Source organism: Micrasema longulum, unplaced genomic scaffold, assembly GCF_059751315.1.
Source record: "Micrasema longulum isolate JH-2025_06_02 unplaced genomic scaffold, ASM5975131v1 h1tg000825l, whole genome shotgun sequence".
Taxonomy (NCBI): Eukaryota; Metazoa; Arthropoda; class Insecta; order Trichoptera; family Brachycentridae; genus Micrasema; species Micrasema longulum.
Window position 1 is genome coordinate 66,806 of NW_028278017.1, and position 14,850 is coordinate 81,655.

General features: G+C 37.2%; 2 protein-coding genes across 7 annotated transcripts in view; one reads left to right on the forward strand and one right to left on the reverse strand.

The window, feature by feature from the left end:
* LOC148278787 (spectrin beta chain, non-erythrocytic 5-like) overlaps positions 1 to 4,531 on the forward strand; it is a 68,815-nt gene extending 64,284 nt beyond the window's left edge. For all 6 annotated transcript variants that reach the window (XM_088230889.1, XM_088230890.1, XM_088230893.1 and 3 more), the window contains one exon: positions 2,416 to 4,531. In XM_088230889.1, the coding sequence (XP_088087015.1) occupies positions 2,416 to 2,567 (152 nt within the window). In that variant the 3' untranslated portion in view covers positions 2,568 to 4,531. The remainder of the gene's footprint in view (positions 1 to 2,415) is intronic.
* A 911-nt stretch (positions 4,532 to 5,442) lies between these two features.
* LOC148278788 (salivary endonuclease-like) lies at positions 5,443 to 14,374 on the reverse strand (the record flags this gene model as incomplete). Its single annotated transcript, XM_088230895.1, has 6 exons — positions 5,443 to 6,280; positions 7,470 to 7,625; positions 10,139 to 10,389; positions 11,240 to 11,537; positions 13,381 to 13,574; positions 14,312 to 14,374. Coding segments are annotated over 6 exons (1,208 nt in total), but the record flags the coding sequence as incomplete, so codon positions are not given.
* Positions 14,375 to 14,850: the final 476 nt, after the last annotated feature.

Here is a 14,850-nt window from a genome sequence, read left to right on the forward strand (position 1 = left end):
CACATCAATATGGTAAACAGTAAACTCAAGCATTGGAATCATCAAGGAGTTTCCCTTTCAAATCCCTCCCACGTAGGAAAATCCAGTCCTTAACTCCTTTCTTGAAAATAGTTTTTGTCCTTGAGAGCTTAATACGTTCTTCCAAAATATAAATGAGAGATGTCTCTCTGAGCAAAAGTCGTACGGGTTTTGAGTATGACATAATTCGTGCTCTGGGAAAACCTCGTACGGACATTTTGTTTAGACAAATTTTTTTGAATTAAAGTATATTTTCATACCTTTATAAAATAAATGGATATTCATTTTGTGATTTCAAATATCTAAGATCAGTGTTATTTTTTAAGTAAACACAATTTGAAAATATCTTTGTCCGTTTTTGAAACCCACGGAACTGTTTTTGAAAGGATGTTTACTATGGTCAAGATTCATTCGGTGTATAGAAATCTGAAGAGTAATAATCGGCTCCCGCTTAAAGAGAAGCCCTTAGCTATATTGCGCAAAACAAAAGCGATCCAAAGTTTTGGCTTGCAATTCTCGACTCGATTACATACCGCCCGTTGCATTGCTGTAAACTGCAGTAGAATGGTTTCTGTCTGTATGGGCGACTTTAGCTGGTGGCGTGTTATCCCCCTCGAGATAGAAACGTACTTTTATTTTATACTTATCTAGTATAGCACTCTTTCTAAACCCTAAAAATGGCAGAGCTCACTCAGGCTCAGGTGGTTGACTTTGTTAAATTAATTTACAACTTTCGCATTGACCCGATGTGTAGATTTGTTTTGGTTGTGGTTTGAATTAAGTATGTTTGTTTTTTTTTTATACTTTATTCTGTGTTTTTGCATATTATATTTTGCTGTGTATTTTTATTTAACACAATGCGATGAAGTGTTCTATCACTGTTTTATATGTGGGTATACTGTTAATGCATTATTACCTATTTTAAAAAAGGACAATTTGAATGTTTGACTTGTCAAAAGTCTTTTCCTTTTCCAGTCTTCACCTATGAAATAAAAGGCAATGGTCGTATGTGTGTCCTCGATTAACTAAATAACTACTGGACCGATTTACGTGCGTTTTTTAGCAAAATGACGAGCTCTGCAATGGGTATATTTATAGCTCTTAAAATCTTCAGTCTGTTCTGCAGAAAAAAGTTACGAGCGTAAATGCTTTATTCATGGACCTACCAGATATACCAAAAAATTGGGAGGATGTTATTTTTTGTACATAAAAAAAGTTTATATTTGAATCCCAATCAGATTCATTCCTTATAATTTCTACACATTTATTTCTTTTTACTGGATTTTTGGTAATGCTAAAATAATATTAACCAACATTCATTTTTTAAAACCGTATTCCTACATTAAGTGCACCCCTGTTGGTGAAAAGAGCGTAGTTCGACATTTACAAAAATAATTCTATATTTTAATTATTTTTAGTTTTGAAATTCAATCATAAAAAAGTACCTAGGTACCTACTTACCAATGAGCGTGTATTGTAAACCCGGTCACATCTGAAACCACGATGATCGGTCAACAATGTGTGTCCAAATGTTTGTAAGAGTTGTTTTATCTTTATTTGTATATTTTGTGTTGATATTTATTTAACTAATACAGTTTTCCTTTGTGCATTTTGCTTTCACTAATCAGCGGGGAGCAGTCACCTTCTGTACACACTATACAGACTCAAATGTATGCAACGTCTTTCTAACTATTATATCATAATATTTGTCTTTCATTAAATTATATTCATTTCAAAACTAGCCCATCACATTCCTCTAAAGAGAATTATTGTAAAATGTTAATCTACGTATTTACGGGGCCTATGACCTGTCATTCATAACTCCTCGAAAATGGCCACCAAAATTGAAATTCATAAAAAAAGCAACAGATGTCACTATAGGATGTATCAAATAATGTGAAAGCACTCCTGTTTTTTTTTTTTTCTTTGCCAGATATATAAAACTACTAAAAATTGTGGCAATGTAAACATCACAAACATTAAGAAAAATGGTGAATGTTTCAAAGCATATAAAGTGATCGATGATGTGTAAACATCCGTATTTCGTAAACTTTTCAAAAAGCTAACAGATGCAGGAGTTGAAGAAATTAAATGGTTTAAGCATAGGCAGAATGGCGAATGTTGCACAATGTATAAAGTTATCTCTTAAACCAGCCCCGATAACATGTCATTCATCTTCCTCTTTTTCCCCTTTTTCTAAAGCCGATAGATCATCAACGGACGGCGGGAGCCCGCAGGTGACGGGTCATAAGCCACGTGAATGCTTAGATTCACATTCCCTTTTCGAAAATGATTTACCTCTCTGTTGAGTGCGTAGTCAAAATTTCACTCGCGAAGTAATCGCGACTACAATAAATTATTATACCAATTAACAATTAATTTGTGTTGTTTCCGCAGCTTACCAGCAAAGCTCTACCGACAGAGGGGCCGCGGAGAGTTCCGGGGAGTCCGAACTGTCCGTGGGGGGCACTCAGGACAAGCGAGACAAGAAGGGAGTCTTCGGAGGCCTGTTTCGCCGGAAGAAGGAGCGCCCAAACTCGCACATGTAGAGATGCAATCATGTTGAATAACCTTTCTTACGAAAAGATGCGAACATGTCCAATAACATCCACATGAAGAAAGATGCAAAAATATCTGTTGATTTTTCGTACCGAGATACAAAGACGTCCAAATGAACTTTCACATGAAATGATGTAAACATGTTTGAATCGCCTTTCGAATGGGAGGATGCGAACATGTCCAAATATATTTTTATATATACAGAGATGCGAATATATCTAAAAAAAATTCAATACTTATTTTAAAAACAGCCAATTCGTTTAATGAGAATATTATAAGTTTGTTGTATTTAAAAAAAGATTCTGAATCATGTAATAATAAAAATTGTGAAAGGGGTTTATACAAATCAAAATAATCAACACCCTTAATAAAATACGTTCTTATTTAGACAATGTCGCCAGAGCGAAGAAACCGGTAACATTTTGAAGAAATCAATCTAGTAAATTGAGACAGGAATTTATAGGGCTAATATGCAAATTAAGCATTTCGACCGCAACGGAATCAAGTCGTCGAGAGTTTGTATGGAAAATATGTACAGTTTTTATAATCATTTGTGGATTTGGCTGTTTTTTTTATTTTTCTTAGTATACGGGACCAATTTTATCGCAAATATTCTAAAATATCCAATAGAAAAATATACCTAAATTGGAATTTATTACGTTGTGAGTTTAAACATTTTTTTATTCCAACGGGACCAATAAATATGCGATTGCAAAAGATTCCAAATAAATATGCGATTCAATGATTTATTAGAAAAACAAGCGGCTTTTGTATTTATTTGTGAATTGAGGTGTTTTTTACTTTAAATATTGTTAAATGGGACCATTTTTTGCTGAAGTTATCGAATAAGTATTGTTTATCTTTCTGCTTTTATTTTCTACATGTTATTATATCTTCTAGAGCATAAGTTATATAGAACGTAGTTTTAATTCTGTAATTACTATTTTCTTGTTGATTTTTACGAATATTTAAAAAGTTACACTTGTAAATGTTATTGAAAGTATTAATTTCTATAGAATATTGTGTCTATAACTAGTTTTAATTATATCTAATGTGCTGCACATAATTTTAAACAATGTTTGAATCACCCTAGTTATTTAACTCGCCACTCGTCGGATCCGTGCCGACGTTGCGAATCTGTCTAATTCACGTGCGTTTCGTACTCAGGAAGAACATGCGATTTGTAAATCACGCATTACAAAGATATGCAATATTGACAATTTAAACGTATTTAAAGCTCTTAAACTTTGTTTTTACCCACTTTATTTATTTACTTAGGATAATTTACATAGCACCATTTTTGTGAAAATCACCTCAAGGGCGCGCTGTACAATGTGTACAGTGCATCTTGGAGCTACTTTTGGGATTCCAATGCCCCATTTCCAATTATACTAAATTTTGATAATTATACATGAGCTAGATTATAAACATGTCTTGCAGCTACAGAGCTCACTGGCGTTCAGAAGCCTAAAAATGTCCAAATAAATTCTAGATTACATGTCCCGCAGCTACAGGGCGCTGAAATCTAAACTATCTTTACAGTTGAAGTTTATGTTAGAAATAATTTTATTTAATTACCGACCGGAGGATTTTATAATATGAACATCGTCTGCAATTAATTTTAATTTAAATAATTTATTTTTCCTCACAGTCGAGTAAACTTCTCGGCGATTCGCAACGTACGCAATCGGATCCAGCGAATATATTCAGTACAATCTGTTGTTGGAAGCAATCTTGTTATCTCTATTAAGACCGTTGTACCTTATGCACCATTGATAATTTGTATGCAATCTTGCCATAATAATGACATTAATATATTTTTACAAACTCCGCACTGCAAACGATTTTTAAGATTTGTGTTGGCAACATTTTGTTTTAAGAAAAGTATGTTTAAAATTTGTTTGATTGTTAATCAGTTCACATTATTTGCAATAAAAACTTTATACAAAAAAAATAGCTTTTTTCTTATTTTGTACTACAGTGGGATCCGAAAATTATAGTCCTTAAAATATAGCTTGATTAAAATGACAGCTGCCAAACTAATGTCACTAGTGATGGGAAATTACTGATCACTGACCATGGACCGATCAAATGGATTTTATCAGTTTTTTTCATGCAAACATGAAACTCTGTTTCCGAAAATTGATATAAAAACGCAAAAACAAGCCTATTATAGTGTGTTCAAGACAATTATTCAGCAAAAAATAAGACATTTATACTTTTTTCATGAACAACAATAAATGGATTACTATTTTATTTGATCAATTTACATTGATCAATTTGTCCCATCTATAACGTTTTTGCAAAATGGTGTAACCTTGTAAGAACGTCGTTAATAATTAGGTTTATGTTAGTTTTTTTCAGTTTTAAAGCTGATTTTACACATTTATGTTGATTTATATGTCGAGCATTGTATTAAAAAAATCAATTAACATGCCTGATACTAATGATTTTTCGTGTGTCAATATAAATCACTTCTTAGACGTTATTACAAAGTTATGTCGTCACTTTTACTGACAACTGTCATTCATCAAGCTATATTTTAAGGACTATAGATCCGCTGATAATTTTATAACAGGCTTATGGAAGCCCCAACAGATTGGCATATTAATGATTTAAAATGTATTTAAATTTACAAAAGGTATAAATATGGCATAATCTAGGCGGGCATGGCAAGTGTGTCATCGCAAATCAGGAGTGACAAAACCGCTTTCTTCTTGAATGCTCGCCCTTGCTGTAGGAACACATCGACAGCGCCGTTTAATCCGATTTCGTTCACTGTTCACCGTTCTGAGGATCCTCAGCAGAGGGGAAAAGGATCCGATGTTAGTTTTATAATTTCCCACTGCAAATACAGGATTGGTACGCAAGTTACGGCGAGGTACATTGGGGTTTGTTTATTTGAGCGAGGATATAATGGGCATCTATACAGTTAGATATTAATTTGTGCAAGAATATGAAACCAGCCAAAATCATTCTGAATTCTAAATTGAAGATATGAAAGTACTCTAGACGATCGTAATAGTTAATCATGAAAGTATTTGATCAAATTCTAAATATTAACAATTTAAAAATTTACATTGCACCGATTAAATCTGCGTTATATATATAATTTTAATTTCACGAAAGTCCTTTCTCATTTTATTTATGTAGGTTTGTTTTGAAATCTTTTTTTATATATTTTGTAATTTTTACACCCATAATATTTTGATATGTGTGTAAAATGGCCACTTAAACTAGCCAATGACAGGTCGTAAGCCCTGTAAATGCCTAGACTCCCATATTCCCTCCTCGAAAATGTTTTCCTTCGCTGTTGCAACAAATTTAAATATAAACAACTCCCTAGGGAGAAAATCCAGCCAGTCTGCAAAGCATTGGTAACGGAGAGTTATTGCTACATTAAATTTAGATCTTTTCAATTCGTACTATCTTTCTTAACAGTTGGTGGTTGATATTTTCACGTGAAGAGACCTCCACTGAAATCGATGTTTGGCAAGCCGGTCACCGTTCTTCTGAACTCTTCGAAGTCGCACACGGCACTGTACCCGGAAGCGATGTCAAACTTGTTCCACGATAGCCACCCTCGTCCGTAGCCATCGAGGTCCCTGCAAAACACCGACTGCTGTATGCTCTGCGGCGAGGCGTAGGGATTGTTCAGTCCCAGGAAGGCCACCGCCCTCTTCGTGCTGGGCTCGTAAATTACCTGAAATATAATTTCGTAAATCATAATCATAAGTCTGGTCGTGTCCAAAGCAGACGCGACCGAAGGGCGTGACGGGATCGACGTATGTACAGAGAAATAGTGGTACGGTACGCTACGGTGCGCTATTTCAGCGCCATGGTACTAGTAGCAGTGATAAATCTATTGCAATGGAGGAGGAGGGAAGAAGGAATAATGTGCTTGCATATTTCATAAAAAGCATAAAAGAGTTGTAACGACTCATTCATAAAATAAATTATTATATTGCACTCCATTATAATAACATTATATTTGTATGCTTGGGTTTTCATACTTTCAAATGCAGTTTTTGGAGAATATTTCAAAAACTGAAGGTGATAGGCAATTTCGGTTTTCACATTTGAAATAAAAAAATAGTTGTGCATCATAACCACCAAACCAAATCTTCTGGCAGAAACATTTGTTGTGTTGTGTAATAAAAAAAATAAATTGAAAGTTCAACTGTGATTTAACGCCAAGGTTGCAAGTGTAAAGGAGAGAAAAAAATATGAACATAAAGTACTGATTACATACGTTAATATACAAAAGGTTTTGTTGCTAACACTTTAAAACGCATCGAGAAAAAAAAAAAACAATTTTACTCCATACATTATTTTCGTTTGTATTTTTTTAAACCATGTTAGACTCAAAATAACGAAATTATTCTAATTTTCTACATAAAGCAATTTTTTTAAAATCGAAATAATGACTTTGGTTCCTAAGTCCACTGTTTTCCAAATCCGGACCACTGTGCGGCGTGGCGCTTTAATTTCAAACAACTGTCAAATTTGTTTTTGCCCCCCTCCTCCCCTCCTACCCCCTCTCCAGAATCTACCGAAATCTACCGATTTATTTTTCTGAATCTACCTTTTTTCGCTTGATCGGGTCTGGCAACGCTCGCGCTGGGTAGAACCCACCGAGGTAAGATACAGATAGTACTGAAGTTAATTATACCGTCTCGATAAATACAGATGAAGATAGCGTTCATAATCGAGGCACTGGTCAGTTTTCCCGGGAATCACTACGGCGGGCGGTACATCCAACAAGCGGTCGTCCCGGCTGCGGAATGCAAGAGTAGCGCAGGCCCGAGATGCTTTCGCTGCCGCGATCGCCGGCGTCGGCGTCGGGGGAACCCCACAAGCCGAACCTAATAATGATGATGCGTAATTTATACCTTGTAAAACCACAGCGGCACTGGAAGCATACGGAGGAATGAGTTCAAGTAGATTTCTTTCATCCTGTTATTTTCGTCCGCAAGTCTTAAAACGTCCCACGTCCCGGTGTATATTTCTATGTGGCCATCCAAGTCGGCTGTCCTCCTTCGAATGCTCTGGGAAAAACGTTCAAAGTAGAAAAATTATCACAACTCATATAAAATTGGTAAAATGTTATGTATGGCTGCGAGACTTGGACTCTGAAGGTGAACACCACGAACAGGCTGGAGGATGTGGTTGCATCGCAGAATGCTTAAAATATCTTGGACAGATATTAAAACGAACTCAAGTCGAGCTAGAACGAACAGAGAACTCTTAACCACCATAAAAATTTGTAAAATTTTGTATCTGGGGCAAATAATGCGAGGAGGAAATTTTAAAGGGCAAGATTGAGGGTCACAGAGGGGCGGGAAGAAGACAGATGTCCTGGCTGCGAAGTATACGAGACTGGACATTAGAGTGGGCCGATGATGTGAGGTTTTTTATTTTTTTAGACATCAAAGTGAAAGGGGTCTAAAAAGTTGCATTTTGGATCACACTGGACGTAATAATTATTTAAAAAAATACTCCATACGACTTTTGGCCCTCAACCGAGGTTTGGAGTTTATCACTGTCTGAACATTTTGTTAATTATTTATACTGATAAAATTATTTTTTGTCAGTAAAGAAATACCTTAATCAAATTACTAATTCGAACACGTTTTCAAACTACGGAAATGGAAAAAGTTTACACTCCGCGGAACTAATTCCGTTGAGCGCCTGGCTAATATTGATGAAAACAATGGCTCATTTAAACAATGCTACTCATTTATTAGAAAACAAACTGCAACTCACGCCCTTAGATGCTTATTTAATAAGGTTTAATGCACATTATAAAATATAATTGGACTGATTTACTTACTCAAATTCGAAATGACAGCCGGTTTAGAGCAAAAAATCGACTTTTTCGAAAACTTCAAGCTCTGGTTGAGGGCCAATAGTAGTATCGAATATTTAAAAAATATTTTTTTCATTCTGAGTAATCCAAAAGGCATCTTTTTAGACCCCTTTCATTTCTAAATTCGGAAAAAAAATGTATCGGCTACTGTACATATTATATATAGACTACTAGATATATTTATTTATTTATTTACTTACAGGTAGTTTTTTACACATTCTTTGAGGACTTAAAGTGCTAGGTTGATTTGCGACAGAGAGAGAAAACCTTTTTGAGAAGGGAACATGGAAGTCTAGGCATTTACAGGGCTTATGACCTGTCATTGGCTGGTTTAAGTGGTCACTTTAAACATTTGCCATTCTGCCTGTTTCGTTATTCCTTCGATGCCTCGGGACTGTAAAATAAGGCTTGCCTTTTCCCGATACGTGATCGATGAAAATGGGGAACGATTGATTTTGCGATATAAAACAAACAAACCATCACGCCGTTTTGCCGTAGAGAGGATAAAACGCCATATCACTCTGTCTTTGCATACAGAGCTCGCTTCCTCTACATTCATATATCGTCTCATGCACGCGCGCCGATCATTCCAACTTTTGACATGTCCATCTTGAACCAGCAGATGACATGTCGTTAGCCCAAATGCCTAGACTTCCAATACCACCTGGGGACTAGATTTTTCACGGTCCATGCGCTATGTAGCTGCAAGACGCGCTGTAATCTAGCTGCTTCTGTTATTAAATAATTAATATTGATAAATATATATATATATGGGTGATTTAAATGACAATTGTCTTTTGTATGCTGACGATGCCGTGCTTCTTGCTAACAACAAAGAGGAACTGCAATTCTTGGTAACAAAGGTCTACGCTGTATGCGAGGGAAGCCATTTGCTGATGAATGTCGATAAATCAAATGTGATGGTTTTTGAAAGAAATGAAAGTATGACTAAATGTGAAATCGCTGTGAATGGGGGTTATACTAAAACAAGTAGAGGAATTTGTGTATCTGGAAAGTATGTTTCCTAGGGATGGAATGACTGAGAAAGATATTGAAAGGAGGGCGAGTGCCGGAAACAGAGTGAACGGTGCACTTAAATCAACCTTGGCAAATAAATGTTTGTAAAAAAAAGGCAAAATAAGCAGTTCACAACGAAGTCCTGGTCCCGACCCTGATGTATGGGAGCGAAGTATGGAAACAGGGGTGAAAGTAGGCTAAATGCTGTCGAAATGCGATCTCTCAGGCGAATGTGTGGTAAAACTATGTACGATAGATGCACAAATGTTGAGATCCGTACATTATGTAACATTATGACTGAGACCAGCATTACCGACAAAATCAAGAAAGGGGCTCTGCGCTGGTTTGGACACGTAAAACGAATGGACAGCCAAATAACGGCTAAGAATATTTACAATGCGAATGTTGATGGATGCAGAAATAGAGGAAGACCGAGAAAGACATGGCATGACCAAATCCAACAAATACTCGAAGATGGACATGTCAAAAGTCGGAATAATCGGCGCGCGTGCATGAGAAGATGTATGAATGTAGAGGAAGCGAGATCTGTATGCAAAGATAGTGTTGTGGCCTTAGAGTATATACTCTAAGGTTGTGGCGTTCTATACTCTCTGCCTACCCTTACGGAGAAACGGCGAGATGGTTTGTTTTTTAAAAATGTATGTAAATACACACCATTTCAAGATTGTTCCAATTCTCATTGTTGAAAGTGGACCACTGCGGAGCGCAATTGATGAACGTAAACGTCGCCTTCTGGGCGTAGGACATCACGAAATCCCCGGCGGGGGCCAGGTGGCCCTTGGACATATAGTTCGGGCCGGAGATGTACCGCTGGCGGGGGCCGGAGCCCACGATACTGTCGAAGGCGCCCCTATGCTTGTTGTACAGGAACATAGGATTAAGATCCATGAGCCAATTTTCGGGATCTGTAAAAATAATACAAATTAATAATAATTGTAAACAATATCAAAACTCAAATTTGTTGCAACAGAGAGGGAAACATTCTTGAGAAGGGAATAAGGGAGTCACGGCATTTACAGGGCCTGTCGTTGGCTGGTTTAAGTGGCCACTTTATACACTGAGTAACATTCACCATTTTGCCTATGTTAGAACATCCGTATTTCTTCAATTCTTCCATTTGTTGAGTTTAGTGAAGTTAAAGAGCTGAACCCTTTATTGTTGCGTAGAGATTCATCTGACTGAATTATTTCACATACTAGGCAACGCCTGAAAACAATTTTTCAATTTTTAAACTTCTTCTTAGACCAGTTGGTTTCATTACAATATTTGAGTTTGTCCAAATGTTTGTAGACAAAAGACTGGATTTCACCCCCTCGGGAGTGATTGAATCGCTTTTTCTACTCTTCCATCTCTTGAAAACATGCGTCCCAGAAACACAAATTCTTCTACTTTTACAAGACATTCGTTGTTTACATTTATTATGTAGTCAATAACCTCACTTCCCCTTTTAAATCTTATTATATAGTATGTATAATGTAAAAGCCCCAAGGGCGTCAACAGAAAGAAAAATAAAATAAAATAAAAAAAAATTTAAAAAAATAAATGCCGTCACTTTTGACCTACTTTCGTTCATCGCCATTTACAAATTACATTACATGTTGCATTTAAATTTTAAAAATATTTTGTCATGTTTCCCTGTTGCCTGTTAATATTCCAATTTTCGTACTTAAAATCTCCAATTTTTGCGTGTATAATGACTACACAGCACCGTAACGCGCGGAGGTTTTTGGCACAATAATAAAGGTTTTATAATACCTGAAAACAGCAGCTGCCTACTGCGATCTCTCGTCATAGGGTGAATATTTGATTTGCTCAAATTGTGCTGGACGTATAAAACTTCGGCCAAATGCCGGTCGAAGCACGTCTTAAAGAGCACGTGGTTCACACCGGATACGAAGTATCCGACGTCTATCTGGGCACCTCCGTTCCCGCACTGGCCGACTTCGATCTGAGTCGCCCTTATATCTGCTTCGCAAAATATCCGGGTCAGATCGACCGCGTACGGGAACCAATCCGAGCTGCCGAAGAACAAGCCCCCGTGGCATACGAGCGTCTGTCGAACAAAAAAAAGATTTAAAAATTCGTCAAAAATGGGCTAAGCTATCATAGTAACATACCGCGAAATCATCCAATTTTGTCTAATCTACGCTCAACCTTAAAAAAATATATTTCCATTTGATTTCGGTAAATTTGGTACATTAAGGAGGAAAGTAGATTCATGACACTAACTTTACGCAGTAGCTTGTCAGAACCTGTCAAATTGCGCGTGTAATTTGTTGCGGGCCAATTACGACTCGGTGTTTTTTAATATACTGCTCGATGGCAAAGACAAAGGTAAGTTTTTCTTGTTGCATGATATAGACAAAGGTTTTTAGATCATTTCCTGTTTATAACGGGTTTTTCAATTAGCGCGGGTAGATTTTGATGGTCCGTGGCGACCATTTTGTTTTGATGACATCTGTCAAACATTTTTTTTATTATTAAGTTACTTATGTTAAATTATCACAGAAAGTTACACGATTGAACTGCAAGTTCAAATGATAAAATTTTATTATTAAAATGAGTGTTCGTTAGCGCAAACGTTGCGCGCATAGCGCCCATTTTACGGTAGACGTGGTGACCCTTCACAGTCAACTCTTTAACGTTTGGTGGTCAAATTTGAAACGACCGGTTCGGTAATCAATAAGTCAACATTCGTACGTTCAAGAAACACAAGATTGGCCGAGAACATCGCCGCTGTCCGTGAAAGTGTACAGCAGAACCCGAGGCAGTCGATTCCTCGCCGTGCACAAGAACTCGGCCTTTCGCAGACTTCAACTTGGCGAATATTGCGTTGGGACTTAAGCCTACACCCGTAAAAGATCCAACTAACCCAGGAATTTAAAGTTCAAGACCACAGACAACGGCGTTTGTTCGCTGACTGGGCTTCGAATCGTTTGGAAGACGACCCCAATTTTTGCCATAAAATCATTTTTAGTGACGAGGCGCATTTTTGGATGAATGGATGTGTTGACAAGCAAAATAGACGTATATGAGACGACGCCAACCTACGCGAGGTTCACCAGGTGATAATGCATCCTCAAAAAGTTACCGTTTGGTGTGGATTTCGGGCTGGCGGCGTCATTGGTCCGTACTTTTTCGAAAACGACGCTGATGCGGCGGTCACCGTCAACGGCGAGCGCTACAGAACGATGATAACCAATTTCTTATGGCCCAAATTGATCTACATGGACCTAAACGACATGCGGTTCCAGCAGGACGACGCTACGTGCTCACAGCGGACGCCGCGATTGACATTCTGCATGAACGATTTCAGGGTAAGGTTATCTCTCACAGGGGTGATCTGAATAGCCACCAAGGTCATACGATTTGACCCCGCTAGACTTTTTCTTGCGGGGTTTTTTGAAATTACAGGTCTATGCAAATAAACCACAATCGACCGACGCCTTAAAGGTGAACATAACACAGGCCATCGCTCAAATTCAGCCGGATCTACGCGGAAGTCATTGAAAATTGGACCACTCGGATTCGTGCCACCGTAAGAAGCCGAGACGGGCATTTAAACGATGTTATATTTCACACTTAATGGCACATATGGACCTTTCAAATAATACTTTTTTATTTATTTTATTTTTTGCACCACAACAGGCCAGGAGGCCCAATTACAGTGGTGAATTACATCACAGAGCACCCAGGCTTGAGAAAAATCACATTTTAATTTTTGTGTTCTCACCGGGAATCGAACCCGGAACCTTCCATGCGTGAGTCAAGCGTCTTGAACACTACACCACGGAGGCCGCCACTTTACCTTTGTTAATATCTCACACACAATTTGTTTCATTTGATTTCAACATCTACCCGCCCTTATTGAAAAACCCTTTAGATGATTTGGGTACCGCTTTTTGTGGATTAGTCGGTACGCTTCCGCCTCCGAAGGACAAGCTTGAGCCGGGGCAGGCCGCCGTCACACGTTCTCCCCCATAGAAGTGTACGGATCCATCACGCGTCGGGGAGATGAAGGTGCCATTTCGTATGAAAACAGGCAGTTGGACATATCTATTGAACGATGAAACCGGGATGACGCATGGTTCTAAAAAAATAAAGCTCACAGGATTACAGTTTTTATTACAATACTACATTAGGGAAATATCCCGTTTTTAAAAATATTTGTTTAAGTAATAAGGGTCTATGAAATACTGTCCAGTCGAATAACTTTTTTATTTTTATCATAAAAACTAAAAATTAAATATTTGGGTAAATCATAAGAACGCAAATATTTCTTTTAAATTAAAAAAAAAATAATAATAATAATGAGAATACAATTACAACCTTTCAAAGCTATTACTTTTAAATAGGGTATTATCACCCGGGAGGAATATCGGATTTAACACATTGTACATATAAAGGATTTCTCAAAGACTCCTTTAGTGTTTATAAAAGCTCTAATAATCAATAATTTCATTCATAAATTTCGTTTACTATTTTCAACATCTCTGAAAAGCGTTTCTATTCGGTTGGTAATAAATTCGATCATCCAAACCCACCCAACAGTACACCACGAATCGTGCATTTGTTTTAAATGTTGGTAATCCGAATAGAAATTGAAACGACGCGTATTGCTCTCTATGATTTTTTCCCCTTCTCTAGCCAACCTTGAAATAATAATGCAAAAAATAAAAATCCCCAATTTAACCACTCTCTTGGAGAAGGTTCAGAATACCACCCCTGGTATTTGAAACTCTCGACCCTTTCGATGATTTGGTTTGACAGAGTCAGGGGATTTTGAGCATCAAGGCACAGAATATGGTTAAAAAATATAATACATACCATAAATATTCTCAATTATATTTTCGGATGGTTTTTTTTCAGGGATGCAGCTTGGAAGCCGAACTGTAAAAACAAAACGTTGTTATGATTTACCACTATTTCGTAACCTTTTTCGCGCACGAAGATGCGCAGGGCACTACGTTAGAACATCAAATGCAGCGCACTTCGTTCATCCGTCACACGAAGGCAAGGTGATCATTCTTACGCTGCTTTTGTCGTTTAAGGGACAGTGAAATGTTGCAGAGAGAAAAACCGCCTCGGAAACAAACGTTTTATGCTGACCTTCATACCTTCACCTAAAGGGGAAAATAAAGACGTCATACCTTCATCTTGACGGTATAGTTGAAGATAAATTCCCTCCAGCGATTATAAATTCTTCTTCCATTCCGTGTGCCATCTAGACCGACAAGACAAAATCTTTTGTTTTACACTGAAAACGCGTCAACAAACTATTTTAAACAATCTGCAATACCTAGAATATGCGACCAATATAACAATATATTTACCGAGGCTGATATTTTTTGTGACAATGTATCTAA